Source organism: Gobio gobio, assembly GCF_949357685.1.
Source record: "Gobio gobio genome assembly, chromosome: 20".
NCBI lineage: Eukaryota > Metazoa > Chordata > Actinopteri > Cypriniformes > Gobionidae > Gobio > Gobio gobio.
Window position 1 is genome coordinate 7,073,545 of NC_137113.1, and position 21,152 is coordinate 7,094,696.

Genomic DNA, 21,152 nt, shown 5'->3' on the forward strand with positions numbered 1-21,152 from the left:
CCTTGTGTCTTAAATAACAGGCACAGATCTAATATTAATGTATTACATTTTTAAATAACATTTATTTGTGTGAAGTAGGGATGTCACAAGTACCGGTACTTCGGTACCAAGTCGGTACTGAAATTTAAAAAATGTGACGAGGTGTTAATTCGTCAACGACCTTTTTTAACTGACGAAAATGAGACGATAACTAAATAAAAACTAGTGTTGGATGACAAAAACTATGACGAAAACTTGCTGTAATTTTCGTCAACAAATAAAAACGAGACGAAAGTGTTAGGGAGGGTCGATTAGGGAAGGGATCCAGTCAGAACTGATATCCTGAACAGATGCGCACATTTGATTTGAATGTGCTGATCTAACCGCTGGAAAACATGGCGCTGTTGCGCTTCTACTAGGGCTGAACGATTTTGGAAAAAAATCTAATTGCGATTTTTTTTTTAAACCAATATTGCGATTTAATATGCGATTATTTTTTAAACTCTTTATCTTCTGTATTATTCAACAATACATCATTGTATAGTAATGGTGGAAATCTTTAATTGGTACCTCACGATCCGATTCCGATTCTGGGAGTCACGATCCGATTCCAAAACAATTCTTGAACTTTTTCCTTATTAATTAATCTTATTAATTTATTAAAAACTTAAAATGTTTTTTATTATGATATATGTAATTATAAGCTTTTTAAAATAACCAGGACATTATAACATTTTAATTAAAACAATTGCATGTTAATAATTTTAAATATATAAACTAATATAGCTGCAAAACATAAGCTAGTAAATCATAAAGAGGAACAAAAAACATATTACAAGCAATGAACAAAGAGTGCTTTCAGTATTTAAGAGTGTCTGAACTGTGAGTGATTTTTCTCTCTCAGCTTTACTGTTGTTTGATTATTAATCATGACATCATCATAGACAGCGGGAGACCTGCGTTCACACTAATGCACAGATCTCTTTTGAAATATAAGATGTTTTGCCCTGTCTGTTTAATTCATTAACATTACTGACGGTGTTTACATTAATTTTGCGTCAAAAAAGCATTTTGAGACTCACACAGACGCGTGCTCGCGAGCACTCTTCACAAAGCGCCGCGTGAGCATTTGAAATGGAAAACCTTCTGTCAGTGAGTTACTTATTTTTTAATATACAAGCACACTGCATTCCTAACGACATGAATGAAGCCTTCGTTGAGCGTTTGTAAGGAAAATACCGGCGGGCGAGAACACACTGTAAGCGTGACATCAAAGCTAAGTTTCTCACACCGCTTATCCTGTGCAAAGAAGCCTGCGAATGTCATTGCGATTCGCGCCGTCAACCGTTCTGGACGTTATGAAATATTATTTTATGGTTTGTGTGTGATTGTGTGTGTGTGTATGTGTGAGAGAGAGAGAGGAAGAGAGAGATAATGGAAGCAATTAGAATACGGGTGTTTCTAAAACACGCAGCGCCACCACGCACCTGCAGTTAAAATCTAAGCTCAGAATCGATCCAGAATCATTGGAGAAGAATCTTTTCTCCCACCTCTATTGTAGCCTATAGTATGAACAACACAATATTAGATAGATCAAACACAAAGTTTTTTTCCCCTTTTAGGCCAGGCATATATGTGTAATGTGCCAAGTTGCTTCTTCTGCAAACTTTACTCTCGCGTGTCACGTGACCAGACTGTAATCGCAGCCTTTGCGGTTAGGAAATCGTGTTTTATCATATCGCGATATTATCGCATATGCAATTAATCGTTCAGCCCTAGCTTCTACAGGCTCACGCAATCAATGAATAGAGCACATTTATGCCAGGCAATTGTTTATGAACTAATGCTGATGAACGATGACAATGTTAACTTGTTAACAATGTTTATATAGTAATGTTTTAGACGGTTGTAACAATGCATAATTAATCTCCCTCATCTGAACTTGAAGCATTCTGCTGCTGCAACTGCAATAGAGGCGCAGGCATTTCCAAATAAGAGTCAAGGTGTATTTCGAGCTTTTTATAATAGTCACGCATTCATATATTCGTTTTTGCTTACACAATAAACTGTATTTAATTTCATTCCCATTTAATTCATAGTCAACATATTCATTACTTGAAATTAAATACATGTTAACTGAAATTAAAAAAATAAATAAACTTATTTGAAGCTTTAGCTTAACCTGATATGGCCTATTAACTAAAACAGAAATACAAAGTTATAAAAATTATATAGATGTTTTTAAAAAACAAACCAAAAAAGTGAATTGAACTCTTTCGTGTATTTTTAATGTCAAAACAATAAACCATCACTTCATGAGAATTTACCGTTTCATTTGAGAAAACTGTCATATAATAAACACAGACACTCGAAGGTCTTCACGACAACCTGTCAAAACAAAAGTTTGGTTTAACGTGAAGAAATTGACAGAATATATTAGACAGTACAGTAGATTTAGCTACATTTCTATGTAATAATAATAATAATACGTCTCTACTACTAATAATAATAATAGAAAATAATAATAATAATAATTATAATAATAAAAATAAAAAAATAATAATAAAAATAATGCCTAGATAAATAATTTTTCACTTGATTTTCACTTTTTTTATAAGCAATGTTTACTTTTAAAAAGCATACAGCCTTTAAATGTGTATGTATTATTTACTTATAATGATTATCATCATAAATAATAAACTTATTGAATTGATTTTTTTTTAAATAGTTAAATAAAATAAAAAATGAAAAAACCTTTTGCTGTGGTACCGGAATTGGTACCGAGTATCATAACATTTTATGGTATTGGTACCGACTACTGGAATTTTGGTATCGTGACATCCCTAGTGTGAAGAGACAAATACTGAACTTTTATAAGGAACTGGGCTACAGTTTTTGCACTCTGTGTTGGTCTGGCCGTTGTAAAGAGTCCCCTCACATATCTAGGCATCCAAACATCATAAAGATGTGCTCATGAGACATTTTTGGGGCAGTACGCACCAGGCAGCGCCCAAGCAACCAGTCAGAATGCTTTAACAACTGCCTAGCAACATTCTAGAAATCATCAGAACATCTTATTCCTGCATCAAGTGCTGCGTTTTGCACAGTTTTTTCACAAATCGTACGTTTGAAAACGAACGAGATCACTCATATTATAATTGTGTATTTTTAACTACACGCTCTAAAGCTTCAGTCTCTGGTTTGTATTTTTGCACCCAGGCATAGAAAATCCAAAAAAATATTTTAATAAAAAAATAAATAAAACAAAGGAATCCCCTTCTCTCAAAATTCTAATAATGCAGATTGAGATGTATTGTACAGATTTATCTCGCAATCCCATTTTGTGCCCTCTCTCTCTCTCTGTTTGTAAGGTATTAATACAGCTGTCCATCATACTTTGCTTCGCTCTATCTACAGATTAAACCGTATCTCTCGAAAGTGCGCGCACACACACACACACAATACGCTCTCAATACCCACCAGCTTCACTGGGGTATCACCGTAGTATCTATAGCAACCAGCCGGCTCTGAATAAAGCCAGAGTTTCTGCGTTAGCATGGAGAACATCATTACTCTAGCATAAAGGAGAGGAGAGAGGGTTTGGAGAGTGTGCGAGAGAAAGAGAGATCTCCCGGTGTCTCTGTGCTGAGCGTTTAAACATCTCTGTAATGTAATCATCTCCACTCCCTTCAGCTCAGCTCTAATGGCATTTCCACGCCACCACTGCCGCCGTGCGCGCGCGCGCGTGTGTGTGTGTGTGTGGGTCTGTGCTCTGTGCGGTTCAGTCCAGCCTCTCTGGAAGGTCAGAAGAGCTCTGAACATGGGATGATTTTTACCTCACAGTATGCGCTCAGAAATATTTGTAGTGTTTTGCTGCGTCCCTGTTTGCCTACTTTTACTGTGCCCTAAACGTATTTACTGTTTTTGTGAAGAAAAAGTACATAGTTTTGAGTGTGTAGTAGGCAAGCTTTTGGACAAACTACTTTGTCATAATTGCGTCTTTAACGCATCGCTCTGTGGCTTAGTTATGTGCTTCATGTCACCGTTTAAACTGCTGTCAATCATCTAGTCACAGTTAAATTCCTCCACATTCAATTTAATTTAATTTCCTACTGTTTTGGAGAGAAATATAGCAGCACGTTGATCTGCCAGTCTTTCATGCTTAAACTGTGTTTACAATTTGCATGATGCATTTAAAAGTTAATGATCAAATGTGTCATTACAAAAGTTTTCAATGCTATTGCAGATGTAATATAATGTGGTGGATAACATTGATTAATTATCAGTATATAAACGGGGTCGCCAACTAGCGTCCATCCGGACCGCGAAGCCTTTTGACGTAATGAAATAAATAAATGCCATTAAAAAAATTAAATCACATTTATTTCAGGCAGCTCTGAAGAACCGTTTGGGTCCTATGTCGCCACGGGTTGCGATGACAGTTAATGTTACTACACTCTAAAAAATGCTGGGTTAAAAACAACCCATTCACTGGGTTAAAACAACCCAATTGCTGGGCTAGTCCATTTTCAACCCAACTTAGGTTATTTTTAACCCAGCATTTTTTAGAGTGTATGCACACTGTTGCTACGTTCAGACGCATGGTCACGTATGAAGTGAAGAAGAGGCTGAGAGCAGAAAGCCGCGCGCAAAAACATTGGCATTTTCAAAAACTAGGAAAGTTGACGCTGAAAACAGAGTTTTCCGAGATGAATGTGTGGAAAAAAATCGCATTCTTTCTTCCTTCATCCTGTACCAGGCCTGTGTGTCTCATTTGCTCTGATTCTGTTGCGGTTGTCAAAAGTGGTTTCTTGAAAAAAAGTGTTTCTTGCACTTTTTAATTTTTCCAACACTGGCGGCACTTTATTTTTGCCTGTTTGCGTTTCTGGATGATATTGCTAATGATATTTTACCAGTGCAATTTGAAGCACAGAAGAGAGCAGTGTTCAATATTAGATAGATTTAGTTAAGACTATACATGTGAATTAACATAAAATGTGTTTCCGATTCTTTTTTTTTTTTTCGTTCATTGATTGTTATTGTTTATCTCAGTTCAGCAGGGAAAAAGCACTTTAGTTGCTAGTTATGTTGAAATGAATGTTTTTTCAGTGCAGATTTAGAGATGAAGGCATTTTTAGTTCGTCATATTTTTGTCAGACATGGTTACAAAGCAAAGCAAATTAAAGGACATAACAGAACAACAACAAAATGAGATACATTTTGCGAAGGATTACCTATGTTTACTTTAACAATATGAACGGACATGTTTTGTCCATATGAGAACATATTATATTTTGTTCAATTAAGAACAAATGCTATCTACACTAATTTCTTTAGTCTGACAATAAACATAAATTATTGTTTTTAGGTATATAATTGTGCGCACCTCGGCCGTGGAGGAGGGTTCATTTACTGGACCTCAAGCAATTTTATTTGAAGACCCCTGGTATATAACCTGACAAAAAGATTCACTCAAACTCCTTTATCTAAACCTCTCTACTTAACCGTCGGACTTCCACATCCGCCATATTTGTAGTTTTTCAACACTTTTTATTCATGCTTGTAGTTCTGATCAAATCCTCATCCAACACACGATGGGTTGTTGGCAATATTTAGTGGATCTGCACATTGGATTCTAACCAGAAAAAGTAGACCTTCTGGATATCTTTGCAATACTTGTTTCAACACACTACGATTTGGGACACATTAAAGAGTTAGTTCACTAAAAAATGAAAATTCAGTCATTAATTACTCACCCTCATGTCGTTTCAAACCCTTAAGACCTTGGTTCATCTTCTGAATACAAATGAAGATATTTTTGATGAAATCTGAGAGCTTTCTGAACCAGCCATATGCAGCAACGTCAATGCAACTTTCAAGGTCCAGGAAGTAAGTTCAAATAGTCCATGTGACTCCAGTGGTTCAACCTTAATGTTATGAAGCGATGAAAATACTTATAATGAAATAATGATATAATGCAACAACTTCTTCTCTTCAATGTCAGCCTCCTACGTGGTTCACGTAGTAAATACAGTGCAGCGAGTTCTACGTCAGAACGCCGGCTCTCTATTAAATGATTATTTATTTTTTTTCGCATAAAATTACTTTACTTTACTCCCTTTCTGGGCCTTGAAAGTTGCATTGACGTTGCTGCCTATGGCTGGTTCAGAAAGCTTTCGGATTTCATCATTTGTGTTCCTAAGATGAATGAAGGTCTTGTGGGTTTGAAACGACATGAGGGTGAGTAATTCATGCGAGGTGAGCCATCCCTTCTCATTTCAAATGCTATTTAGGATGGATTGTGTGTGAATTGGGACGGGGCATTTGGACCTTATCTACCCATCAAGGTGCATATAATTATTATAAAAGAGCATAATGTTACCTTAAAGGAACACTCCACTTTTTTTGAAAATAGGCTCATTTTACAAGTCCCCTAGAGTTAAATAGTTGAGTTTTACCGTTTTTGAATCCATTCAGCCGATCTTTGTATCTGGCGGTAGCCCTTTTAGCATAGCTTAGCATACCTCATTGGTTCTGATCAGTCCATTAGCATCTCATTCAAAAAATGACCAAAGACTCTTTCAATATTTTTCCTATTTAAAACTTGTCTCTTCTACAGTTACATCGTGTGCTAAGACAAACTGAAAATGAAAAGTTGCGATTTTCTACACCTATGGCTAGGAACTACTTTCTCATTCCTGCGTAATAGCCGCGTGCGGATCTTCGCGGCAGTACCATGGCTGCAGTGGCGCAATGATTCGTTGGTATTCTGTGGAACATGGTGGTAGTTACACCTTCGACTTACTATCACAGCCCTTTACAACACACAGAACCATGGCTAATCACGCAGGTAAATCCACAACACAATTTGTCGGCTGCAAGCCTGAAACTTTCTCTGCAACTACACGAACTTAGAGCCGGTCACATTTAAAGTTACCTAGCTGGGCTACTTTCAGACGCTGTAATATCATTGCGCCGCTGCAGCCATGGTACGGCCGCGAAGATCCGCGACTATTACGCAGGAATGAGAAAGTAGTTCCTAGCCATATAGGTGTTGAAAATCGCAACTTTTAATTTTCAATTGGTCTTAGCACACAATGTAACTGTAGAAGAGTCAAGTTTTAAATAGGAAAAATATTGAAAGTGTCTATGGTAATTTTTTGAATGAGATGCTAATGGCCTGATCAGAACCAATGAGGTATGCTAAGCTATGCTAAAAGGGCTACCGCCAGATACAAAGATCGGCTGAATGGATTCAAAAACGGTAAAACTCAACTATTTAACTCTAGGGGACTTGTAAAATGAACCTATTTTCAAAAAAAGTGGAGTTTTCCTTTAAGATACTAATGTACACTCTTTATATTAGTACTGTACCTTGAATGAATCAACACTTAACTGCGTTGAGCTGAATAATGGCACTGTTGTTTTGCTAAAGCTGCTTTATAGCATAATGTATCTCTGATGTTTACATCATTGATTGTGTTAATACTGTGAAGCTGCTTTGCTACTGTTCCTATTGTATAAAGCGCTATACAAAAAATGTGATTTTATGTAGAAGAGGTAAAGTTATTGCTTTGAGGGTACAATTTGTGCACATTGCATAGTGTACTGGGAGTAAAATAAGAGACTAAATCGTAGCAAGTTCATTTATTGTTAATGTCTAGATCACAAACGGAGGAATGCGTCATGCACCAATGCTTAATATTGAGCCTGTTTGTTCAGATCACTAACCCTAAGTTAAGCCGTAACAAAAGTGAGGCTTGCCTTAAGCATATTAGGCCCGGTAGAATTTGTGGTCCCCAACAGATTTGTTTTGTGATCCCTTTAAGCCCTGACTATTAAGCAGTTATTTTCCCTCCAAATAGACCCTGGGAGATCTGTATCCCATCCGGACGGCCACATTAGGAAGTGCAGTCTAGTGTGATGAAACGCGATGACATGGTTACCGGGAGAACAAAGTGCAGAAGAAGAATGTTAGCTTGGAGCAGCTCGAATTTAAATAAATTGAATGCTCCTAAATCCGCTTTTATGGGCGCACGGTTTCTTCCCTCTCCTGAGTTTAGCAATCACCCCAGGGAGGGAACAAAATGAAATTAATTGAAGTTGTTTGTGTGTATTTTTTCATAAGAATAACAGATTTCACACAGAAAATGATGCACTCCTCCCAAAAATTGCAGGTAGAGCAAGGCAACTCCGCAAGCCACTCTGCTTGGGAATACTTGAACAAAAATGTAAGCTTCATAATTCAGCCTTCAAACTCTTCCGATGCTGGCGAGGCAAACTTTTATTCTATGGTAATCGATCTTGTGTCCCAAAAGCTGTCGATTGAGCTTAGCTTGTATCGATCCTGGAACATTCCTTTAAGAATGTCAGCCATGGGAAGATCCTTTAGAGTGAGTGTATGCCAGACAGAGGAGTAATACGGAATGATGAAGGGATAATGATGCAGGAAATGAAGGGATGCAGAAGGTTAAACTGGAACTGAAGTCTGAAACAGTGGCTCGGCTCCAAAACCCACTGAGCCGTCTTGCTGTCTGCTGTATGCATGGGTAGGTACCTGAAATAAACCCTCATACCTAACATCAACGCATCCGTTTAAAATGTCTGGCCATGTTCGCACCCATTCTGAAGGAATGAGCACAGAAATGGCATTTTTCATGATACGCCACACACACAGTGCTTGTCTGACACAAGCTTGTTGCTGTTCTAATTCTGTGATGCTCTACTTGGCATGAAAAAGTCATGCTAATTAGATTTAGCTATTTTTCATTTTTGTTTAATACTGTGCATTTGCAAGTATCACATAATATTAATAATTAGCATTTCTCTATGTTCGTCCGCCATCTTGGATGATTTTATTTCTTTTTTTTACAGTTTACAGTAAATTACAGTTTTAAGTTCACTTAAATTAAAAGTATTTTTTAAAGCCTAATGTTGAAATTGATAGCTTTTTATTACAACTTATACAATATAAAAACTCTGTTTTTAATCATGATGATTGACAGTACGTTGTATATATTTATATTAATAAATGTATATAAAGCAGCATTTCTGTATATTCTTCCGCCATCTTGGATGATTTTATTTCATTTTTTTTATTTTGCAGTGCTTCCTATGCTAAGATTACACACATTCCTGCCTTGCCAGTGTCCATGTAAAATGCATATACAATTTTTTAGTTCTGGGAATCAATAAAAATAATTAACTAATTAATTAATAACTAATTAATTGCATTGTTTTCTGTAATTAATCGCGATTAATCGCAAGTTTTAAATAGTTTTTAATATTTTTTTCATTTTCAGTAACTCCAAATTAATGTAAAACAATTTAAAGACATCATATTTTGAATATGTGTTGTAATGGTATCTTTTTATGAATGAAGGCCAGTATCACTGATGTTTCTATGAAAAATGGATGACATTACATTACAGTATAAATGAAAGCTACCAATTTCAACATTTATGAGGCTTTAAAAAAAACTACTTTTAATGTAAGTGAACTTAAAATAATCTTTACATAAACCCATTATAATAAATGTTATATTTACCTGTGGCCTTCCCTGTTAGACATATACAGAAATGTAATAGTTATCAAACACCTTTCTTTACTGCATAAATAATAAATTAAATATAGATGAATCATCTTTTCTTTATTAGAAACCAAGGCAACATTTTTAAATCTACTGTTAAGGTTTTTAGTTTGCATCTAATACTTATTGGGATGCACTATATTATCGCACGACATCGACATATGAAAAAAATATGCCGATATGCCTTGTCGATATGATAACGTGTTGATATGCGCCTCGCCTGCAATAACTCACGTGCAAGGAGTGCTGTAGCGATATGATCATGTCAGCAGTGGGCTCATTCTTGAAGTGAACTTGTATGTCAACAAGCAAATACACTGCATGTTTGGTGATTTTATATTCTGATGGCAAAGACTGAAAGACTCAGGAGGAGTTTCTTCCCCCAGGCCATCAGACTCCTGAACTCAGTCACGTGACTTCACTTCACCCCGCACACGCATAAACATACGGTTTTTTAACATTAACATCCACATACTGCAATTGCACTGCACTTTACTTTCCTATTGTTACTGCGTAACAACCTGTAATAAACCTTGCACATTATACTTCTTTATATATACATATATATATATTTTATGTTAACCACTTATTTTTAAGTCCACAGTTTATCTCACTTATCATATCCACATATTTTTTATATTTTTTATATTTTTATTTTATCTTATTTCCTATTTTTATCTTTTACTTGATTTATTTATAATTCTACTTATGTTAATACTTTTTATTCTAATTTTATTCTATTTCTATTTTAATTTCTTGTAACTGTTATTTGCACTGTCCATGGAGCGGACCTGTTTACATTTCACTGCCAGTTGTATATTGTGTATATAACTGTGTATGTGACAAATAAAACTCTTGAATCTTGAATCTTGAATCTATTGACAGTTTTTAAATGCGGCCTTGAATTTGTGAATGCGTGTTCGTGACCATCAACAGTGACTCCCCACTCTCCACAGCAGCAGAAGCTCCTCCAGGTCCTAGTGTCCGCCCGCTAGAATGTTTTATATATTTAGTGGAGGCGCTGTTGTTACAGTAATAAAATGAAAAGTAGAATACACAAATAACTTGAAGTTACTTCTTTTTCTGAATAAAAAAAGCAGTAATGACTTCATAAATCACAAGCATGACACTTGTGAATTAAATACTTTTATATACAGTTTATTAATCTGTAATACAATTGTACGAAATGGGTGATGAAAAATAATTGTAGAACTGTTTATTTGAAGCTAAAGTCAGCCCACTTCATGTGCACAAACGTTAAATCCAAAAATACAATATTTAAGTTACAATTGCATCAGTCTGGGGTGAAAAGTTACTGACTTTATTATTATTTTGAGAGCTTTTAATATACTCCTTTTTATAAAAATAACTTTATTAACATTTATTTATCTTTAACAAGTATCCTTTTTGTAAGGAGACCTCAGAAATCTGAAACCAGAATGGAAGTATTTGCTCAAAATGGTGGTTTTTTTTCCCAAATAAAGGGAAAAAATAAGCGTTTATCGGTATCGGCATCGGCTAAAATGAGTTGAAAAATATCGCATTTCGGACATTGGCAAACATCCAATATTGTGCATCCCTAAATACTTATATTGTATTTAATTTCAGCTTTATTTCAATTACAGAAAACAATTTAAGTCTTAGTTAACACTACCAACGCTGCCTTGTGCCAAAGGCTTGAATTTGTCCAAAACAAGTGAATAATTTAGCTTCAAATGGTTTAGAGCTGCCTTCATGTTGCATGCGCGCTTATGTTGCCTTAAATCTCTGAGTAGGCAGCTCATAGGTTCTGGAACACAGCCTGATTCTGAACGACAAACATAGATTCATCCAGAGCCGCTGCTGAGACTGAACAGGGATCTGAGCTCTTGCGGTTTGTGTCATGAGATTTCTCCTCCCTACCATATTACGCTAAGTAGAACACTTTAGCTCCTTCAGACTGAACTCTATTAGCATGATTTATGTGGATGTGAAGCCATTCTGTATGTCTTTGGTGTAAACAAGAGTAGGCCTACGCCAAGTAATATTTTTAAATGCGTCATGTTCGGCAGTGGCAGGTCCTAAAGTGACAGTAGCATAATAAACTAGGTCCTGTGATGACTGTCATTGGTGTTAATCATAGAGAAAACTGTAGCTTTAATAAGAATTAATCTATTTAACTTATAATTTATGTGTTTGACAACTTTATTCAATTTCTGTATATTGATTATATGAAGGCCACAGGTAAAGGACATTTATTATAATGGGTTTATGTGAAGAGTGTTTTAAGTTTACTTAAATTAAAAGTATTTTTTAAAGCCTGATGTTGAAATTGATAGCTTTTTATTACAAATTACTACATAAAAAACTCTTTAATTGCGATTAATCGTGATTAATTACAGAAAAAAAATGCTGATTAATTAGTGATTTCTTTTATTGATTGACAGCACGTTGTATATATTTATATTAATACATTTATATAATGCAGTATTTAATTATGTTAATATATAAATATTATATTTATTTTTGGAATATTAATATAATTTAAAATTTTCAAGTATTTACATAAATTATTGTAACACTTAGGTAAGTTTAGGGTCCAATTTTATTACCATGCATATTACTAGGATATTGGGTGTTTATTAGTACTTATAAAGTATTATAAGTGCAAGATCATATTTTACGTCCTTTAATCCTACCCAATACCTAAACTTAACAATTACCTTGCTAACTATTCATAAGCAGTAATTATGAGTTTGAGCCAAAAGTCATAGTTGATAGTGAGAATTAAAACCTATTCTAAAGTATGACCAACATTATTTATTATAAAACACCTTACTATGTATATATTTATAAATGTATAGATTTGTCTTTGTCTTGGGGACACTAAATATTCAACTATATTACTGATCAGCTCATTTCAGTTACCATAGTCATAATTAAGAGATAAAATGTTGAAAATATGATTTTAAATGTCCTCATTATTATATAAAAAGTCAAAAATATGATATTAAAAGTCATAATAGTGAGATAAAAAGTAAAAAATAAGACATGCTAAGTCATAATTATAAGATAACATGTTGAAAATATGATTTTAAAAGTCCTAGTTATGAGAGAAGAACCTGGATTTAGATTTTTAAAAAGTCTAAATTAAGACATTTAAGAGATGAAATCATGCTGATATTTTCTTAAATGCGCTTTTAATTTTTTGATTCACATAATAATGAAAATATTTACATTGTTTTCATTTTGTGCAATATATATATATATATATATAGTTGTTTTTTTACATTTTGTACGTTTTTACAACAGTAATTAATCAATCAAAAACTTACTTTAGCTTTTCATCTAAAACAAAATTAATTTCCTATCATCACTGTAAAGCTGCTTTGAAGCAATCCGTGTTGTGAAAAGAGCTACAGAAATAAAGGTGACTTGACTTGTCTTGCATAAATATTCCCCATATAATATAGTGCTGTATTTCATTATATATATTAACTAACTAATAAACAGCATCACTGGCTCGAACTATTCAAACGAATCAATTCACTGACATGAATGGAATAGACAGCCAATGAAAGGATCCGTCGAGCATGTTGCTTCCTGACTTTATGCCGCTCGGCTCATCCAGGGAGATCGGTTCTCTCTCCTGTCGAGTGTTTTCACTGGGCTGCGTGTAATTAGATTGCGTTTAATCCTTCCCGCCGCTTCAAAGAGAGCTGCTAAATTTGATTGTGTGTCTGTCGCTCGTCTTCTGCAGGGAGGCTGATCTTCTCACAGGAGCGCGGATGTCACTTTGACGCTTTCTATCTACAGCACTGCTTAGCTGTCCTCTGAGACGCTTCTCAGGTTGATTTTCTTCTGTTTATGCTCTACATCAGAATAAATCAGGCTGTATATTTCTTTTATTTCGAGTTTGCATGCATGTTAAATGGCTAGTTCTTCCAAAAAAAAAAAAGCCCAACGGGCGACGTAGAAGTCATTGGTATGACTCACGTGCTTTCAAGTCTTGTGAAACACTTTCTGTAAGGAATCTTGCATTCTGCACAACAAGATCTTTTGGAGATTACTACCTGTCAATTACCCAGACTCCCTTATGCACACACTTTAGCTCTCATTGCACTTTAAGATGGCCATCCGCCCACCGGAGACAAAAAAAAAAAAACACTCTGAGAAACGCTTAACAGTCTGACCTTTACAACTCAGACGCACTTTTCTGCTCGGGCTCCTTCTGCAGAATGAGTGCATCTCACTTAAGTTCACTCAGCTGCTCTGAAATGATAGGATGGTGTTCACTACATATTGTTTGTGTTTGTCCTGTACCTTTTAAGAAGTGCGGTACAGACACAGATTCTCAGCTGCGGGAGAGATCCTGAAGTCAACTGTAATAAAAGTTGTCATTATTTACTCTGTCATGCCATTCCAAACTTGTTTACTATTGAGCATAAGGCTATTTTTTTCAATGTATAAATAAATAAATAAATAAATAAATGTTATGCAACTTTTTCCACATACGATGATTGTGCATACACTGCAGATGTGGTGCAATATAAATGATTAAAATAAAAAAGAATAGCCCCATACTCAAACTGCGATGCACTGTGTATTCTGACCATCAGAACCAGCATTAAAGAGCACCTATCATGGCATTTCAAATGTTCCAAATATTGTTTTAGAAGTCTTCAACAACAGTTTTGCATGCATGCAATGACAAAAAAGACTTTAGTTTTCTTATAATGTGCATTTATTTTTACCTGTTTTGACAGCGATTCTCAAATGATTCCTTTAGTGATTCACTTTTCAAAACCCCGCCTTTACGTGACGCTCATCTGCGGTGATTGGTCCAATGACCCAGTCAGTTGTGATTGGTATAGTCTGTGCAGATATTTTCGGAAACGGAACGCCCATCAAAGTCTTATAGTGACAGTAATTTGTTAATATTTGTCAGGAGTTATGAATATGAAAACCGTTTGATTGAAATATGAGCCTCAGCTGATCTCATTCATAAAAAAACTCCTCTATTCTCCTCACGGAGACTCGCGACAAATCAACATCCCTCAGGGCTTTTAGTTCAAAAGTGTGCAGATGAGGAGACATATTGATAGATTCTCATATGTCTGTGTCAAATTTCTAAACAGAGGAGTATTTTTTATTCAATACTTCCTCAAAATGCGCAGATGTCTCTTGTTGTTTTCAATTCATCCTGGCAGCCGGAGGGCGCTCTGTGCACATGTAGTCCATGTATGGTACAGATAGACGAAGAAGATACCATGTGCCATAATAGAAGTCCATAATAAAAGCTTCCTGAGATCGCGAAACAGGCAAATAGAGACATTTGACGATTAAATAAACACACAATCGCGACAATGTATGGTTTGTCTTCAAGCCACTTAGTCTTCAAATGCTCATCCTTGGGCAGATGAAAAAAGTTTGCTTTTGAGTCGCACTTCAGAACACAGTGTCTCGTCGCCATGTTTTCTAGTTTTCACTGGCGTCTTGGAGCGCAATAAGTGGGCGTATCATATTCAAATAACTTGACAAGTTGACGTCATCTAGTCAGAGAAAAAGCTTCGGTCTTCTAACGATTCTTAAAAATGACTCAGAGTCGACTCTTACTTTTGAAAGAAAATAACTATATATGCGGTGCACTGTCATATTTCAAACTATGCAGGATGTTTTTGTTCACTTAGATCTATGTTACACACTACATGAAAGGTAAATTTCAAAATTCCATGATAGGTGCTCTTTAACTTCTTGAGCAATTTGAGCTCCAGTAGCTCGTCTGTTTGATCGGACCACACGGGCCAGCCTTCGCTCCCCACGTGCATCAATGAGCCTTGGCCGCCCATGACCCTGTGGCGGGTTCACCACTGTTCCTTCCTTGGAGCACTTTTGATAGAGACTGACCACTGCAGACCGGGAACACCCCACAAGAGCTGCAGTTTTGGAGAAACGTCAAACTCACTCAACTCCTTACGCTTGCCCATTTTTCCTGCTTCTAACGCATCAACTTTGAGGACAAAATGTTCACTTGCTGCCTAATATATCCCACCCACTAACAGGTGCTGTGATGAAGAGATAATCAGCGTTATTCACTTCACCGGTTATAATGTTTTGCCTGATCAGTGATTTAAATATTGTGTTAAGTATTTCATATAACATGTATAATAAAGATGTTTTCATGCTGATTTTAGCTTGTGTAGATGGCAGATTTTCTTGTTTTATCTAGTTGGTTTATAATTAAAATAAATGAAATAAAATTGTAATACCTTATGCAGTGCTGCTTTTCAAGTATATCTGTTGTGCAATAGCCAAACAAATTTTTTTCAGTTGTTTTTAATTCTTTTTATTCTAGCTTCTAGCTACAGTGGAGAAGATAGTCTGTGCATAATGATTAGCTTATTGCTTTTTTTTGAAGACTTCGAATTTATTGCACAAGTCGTATGGACACTTTTATTGTACTTTAAGGATGTTTTCTTGTACTTAAGTTATTTAGCCTAGAAATCTAGACGCACACTAGCGGGAGCAAATCTTATTTGCAGCCGGGGCGTCTAGCAACTCTCCGTTGGCTTGCGAGCTGGAAAAAAACAAACTCTAATCTGGCCAATCACATCGTGTATAGAGTCGGTGGGCGGGCTTAACATAATGACGGCAGAGTTGCGGCGGTTCTGCGTGCTACTTATAAACAAAGAAGCTGGCGAACAGCGGTCTTTCGAATCGGCTTTGGCCGTGACTCTGGAAGACTTGGAGTTAAGCTTTTCTTTGAGAAAAGAACAAAGAACGGCACTGAAGTCATTCTTAACAAAGGAAGATGTTTTCAGAGTTTTGCCGACCGGATACGGCGAAAGTTTAATCTATCAACTAGCTCCGCTTCACCTTCTTCGTTGCTCTGGTTGGTTGTGGCGCTATCCTATTGCGTGCAGAGGGAATTTGAAAGACAGCCGTTTATCCCGCCCCTCGGATTGAGCCCTGCCAATGGTGTGTTCCCAGACCCAACACCTGGATGTGGGTCTGGCTTGTCAGGCTGTAAGGTATTACGAACTGCTGATAAATGCAGAAGAGCTGCATAAAGATTCCACAGAAGAAATATCATCATGCAGATGTGATCGGATATGACTTTTCATATTTGAAAGAGATATTCCTTAAAGAATGTTGTCCCGTGCTCTTTGATGAGGGTGTCTCACTAAGGTCCTTAATCTTCTCCTGTCAGTAAGAGTATTTCCTCTCTTTTATCTTGTTCATTACTCACACAATCTCTGATTAGGCTGCAGTTGATCTTTAATAGCGCAGAATGCAGTTGTAGCTCACATGCTCTGGCTTTGCACAAAATACAGCAACCAACCTGTAAATAATGCATGCGCTGTTCCGACACGTGTCGCAGTTGGCCGTGTCCTGTCCGGTCCGATAGGAGAGCCTGTGAGGAGATAAAGAGAGAGGACGAGTCATTACACAGGCTGTTTGGCCGCTCCGCCTACCCGTTCGCTGCCTGCCTCGTTCGCTCTGTCGTTCCTCATTATCAGCTCACGGTCAATACACGCAGTGAGAAAGATATGTTAGCATTCTTCCCACCCGGCATTCTGCAAAGGACACGCAGGACGCCGACTGTGTTTGTGAGTGTAATCAGAAATGAGAGAACAAAACGGCCTTGGAATTTTTGTACGGCGACACTGCAGAAATGTCAACGCACAACTTTGTTCTGCTTTTGATGCTGTTTTCGTTTGCTTACAGGAGCTAAAATGTGCTGATAGGTGTGCCTATAGCTCTGATCCAGACTCTATTGAGCTGCTGCGGGTTTACTGTCTTCACAGGCAGCTGTCATTTAAAGGGGACTTATTATGTCTCAGAATGTGTCTGTGAAGTTTCAGCTCAAAATACCCCACACATCATTTATTATACCATGTTGAAAATGCCCATTTTTGAGTGGAATGCTGTTTTCGTGCATGTATCTTTAAATGCAAATGAGCTGCTGCTCCCCACCCCCTATCCAGAAGAGGGCGGAGCCTTTACAGCTCGTGCCTCTGATACTCTGCCAAAAAAAAACTTCTGTTTGGTTTTGAATATCATCTCTATCACGGTCATGCTTATGTTGATCATCATGAAAGTTTATTATCTGCATGTGTTTTAAAGCTATATCAGTCTAAACTTCTTATTTGTGGTTTTCTGAGCGCACACACCCGAATCATGCACACAGAAAGCTGGATGTCAGGGTTAGGGTCCCGTGAGTACGTCTTATTGCGCTTAAACTGTCAAATACACACAAAGTTCACATAAACATAGTCGGTTATGTCTGTGAACATAAACAGCAGGGAAAGAAATGACGTGTGTATTAGATCTGTGTATTATAGTGACATCAGTGTAATATACAGTACCTACTGCTATATATGCTGATAATATGAATCAAACAACAAAAGATAAACAGAAAATTACTCGCTGCTCTTGACCGAATAACTTCAGTAGCTTTAATAAGAAAACATTTCTTCTGAGACACTGCTGATGATTTATGGGGATTAAAAAATGAGTTGGCAGATTTTTACCATTATAGGGCGGTTGTGCACACACTGCCGACACACATTTATGTTCAAACACCATGTAAAAGTGTATTTTGCATAATAGGTGCCCTTTAAGGAAGCATCCGGACTGTAATGAAATCTTCACAAGATAGTGAATTTCACAATTAATTACAATAATTGATGCAAGATATGTGATACTCCACTTTTTTTAATATTTGCATAGACATTTTATAAACCTATATAATAATTTAAAGGGGTACTTCAGCGCTGGGGAGATGAATGTGTATTTAAACTGGGTCATTTATGTAGTAGAAATGTGAAATTATTTTTGAATTTGGTGCCTTCTAGACTGAGAAAAGACAGAAAAAAAAATTTTGTCTCGTGGATGAAAGACAACAAGATTTCATTCATCACGAGAGCGAAGAGCTGAGCAGAGCTGAGGTAAGCGCTGCAGTCATTCATGATGCGTGTCCAGTCTGGCGCATTTTCAGATCATGCCTATGGAAGCTAAACTTTCATAGGAATGCGGGTTGATAACATGAGGAACTAGCTCCTGTAGTCTCTAGCCTCTGGCCAAAAAAATCCTCAGATGACGCAAAATGACGATATTTGCATCATTGGAGGATTTTTTCCAGAAATAAAATGCATAATTCTCTAGTCTCAGGGGGATATGAGGGGGGAAAGTACCATAATTTGAATTTACTACCAGGTTTCTACTGATACAAAAATTATGATTCAACTGTATTCTGTTTTATATAATATGTGTGATAAATTATTATATTTTTATGTTTATTTTATTTATTTTCAGTAACTCTGAGCTCACCACAAAACACTGTCCACTGCCTATTAATAGCCTTCATTTCAGGAGTGAGCTTAAAATCTATCACCCCTTTTGACCTTTGACCCTGTCCACATGAACATGATTTGACATCGCCTAACAAGAGAAAGATGTGGCTATGTTCACTCCACATGTAGTTTGTATGTTCACACTATCCTCCGGCCTGCAGAGAAACATGGAATATGATCTGACAGTAGAGTTCATGGACGAATTTAGTACACAGGCATGAACATGGAGACTCTACCCTCAGCTTGATTCCTTCCCAAAATCCTCTGGGTTGGACCAGAGGGGGATTATTTCATTTCTGCTAGAATTTTCTTGATGCGATCATCCTCACCTAAAACAGACTGCGCTCAGGGGGGAAAACGGAAAGTTCATTAACTAAACCAGAGCTTGAGGTTTCTTCATTTGCCAGATCTTTTCGGATGTTGTCCTCTAGTTTTTGAGTTTCACTTTTATGAGTCATTTTTACTCTGTAGAGCTTTGCATGTAAATATTTGATTCAAAGCAAATCACAATCAGCCTAGTTGTGTGTAATGTTTGTTGAAGCGACGAGCTGTGTTCCTGAAATACTTCATTGCTGTTTTGTACATCAGCAATCAGCTTCACGTCGGCACTCTTAACAGCATGAAAAACAAAACCCCTTTCAATTGCTGAATAAATTATACATAATACTAGAATGCATCTCATTATAGTCACTTTACTGTCACTCACTGGAGGTTTGCACACTTTCCTGTGACTGAGCCTCAATGTCCACTGATTCCTGCTCCACCACGATAAAGTTATTCATATCTTGCTCAAAGTTGTGCGTGTGAGTTTTCAGTGTGAACTGAAAGTTTGCCTGAGGATGAATTAAAGGGGGAAAAATGCACTCTACTGTTTAAAAGTTTGGGTTTAGTCATTTTTTTTAATGTTTTTAAAAGAAATCTCTTATGCTGTTAATAAACGCTGCATGTATTTGATCAAAAATACAGTAAAACCGTAATATTGTGAAATATTATTGCAATTTAAATGATCTGTTTTCTATGAGAAATATATTTTGAAATTTAACTTATTCCTGTGATTTAAAGTAAAAATTTCATCATCATAACTCCAGTCTTCAGTGCAGAGTTCATTTTGACAGCAAAATTTGGTTTAGTTTCAGTCATATTTTAGTCACCTGAATTGTTTTTAGTTTTAGTCTTGTTAGTGTTAATTTTGTCACCTATTTTTAATTTAGTCTTAGTCTTGTGCCAAGTGTCTTTGTTAGTTTTAGTCATATTTAGTCATTCACATATCTTTTTTTGTTAGTCAAGTTTTAGTCGTCTAAAAGTCTCGTCATTTTAGTCTAGTTTTAGTCAAAGGAAAACTCAATATATTTTGTGGCAAAATAAGTTACATAAAATACATATAACCTGCATAATGTATGTGCCACAACACCATAGCTAACTGGTTGATTTACTGCGTAGATGCCTAAAATCAGCATTAGCTTATGAGACGATGGGCACAAATATTGATTTCGATCTTGATTCAGTATGAATTCATATGTATATAGCCTACTGTACATGTAAGGGAAAATAAGTGTGCCTTTTAGCACTATTTTAAACTTTTTTGGGGTTATATTATATTTGCTTGCATTCTTTACTATTCACTATTATTAACATTTCAAAACTTCACAAATAAGTAAGCAGTTATGATCTGCAATACTTTTTTGAGCAACTAGACTACATGTATATTTATTAAAGAGCCATACAGGCACCCAGTGGGTAATGGCATTACAAGTGAAAATGTTTATTTTTCCAGCCACAAAATGACTCTAATTTGCCTCTTTGCATTGGAATTCAATATTTTAACCTTAATTACTACACTAATTGTAATATAAATAATACAAATATTAGAAGAAAATGTTTTAAGTGGTCATTAATGGACCATAAGTATTGCACAAATAGTATTTAGTACCAAAAGATCTCCTCAAAATATTCAATAAATATTATTGAACTAAAATATAGGCTATTTATTTTAAAAATAGTTATGGTGTATGATCACATTTGACTGTAGAAGCACAACAGCGCTGTGTTTTCCATCAGTTAGATCTGCACGTTATAATTCAAATGTGAGCATCTTTTTTTTTGCACAGGATATAATTTCTGACTGGATCTCTTCCCTAATCGTCCCTGTCTAACATTTCCATCTCGGGTTTCATTACGTTGATGAAAAGGACAGTAGATTTTCCTAATTTTTGTCATCCAACACTAGTTTTTATTTAGTTATCGTCTAG

The 21,152-nt window shown here is 36.1% G+C and overlaps 1 protein-coding gene across 1 annotated transcript in view; it reads right to left on the reverse strand.

The window, feature by feature from the left end:
* Positions 1-21,152, reverse strand: part of insyn2a (inhibitory synaptic factor 2A) — a 48,926-nt gene that overhangs the window by 18,576 nt on the left and 9,198 nt on the right. The window contains exon 2 of the mRNA XM_079846064.1: positions 16,890-16,961. Within this exon, the coding sequence (XP_079702190.1) occupies positions 16,890-16,961 (72 nt within the window). The remainder of the gene's footprint in view (positions 1-16,889; positions 16,962-21,152) is intronic.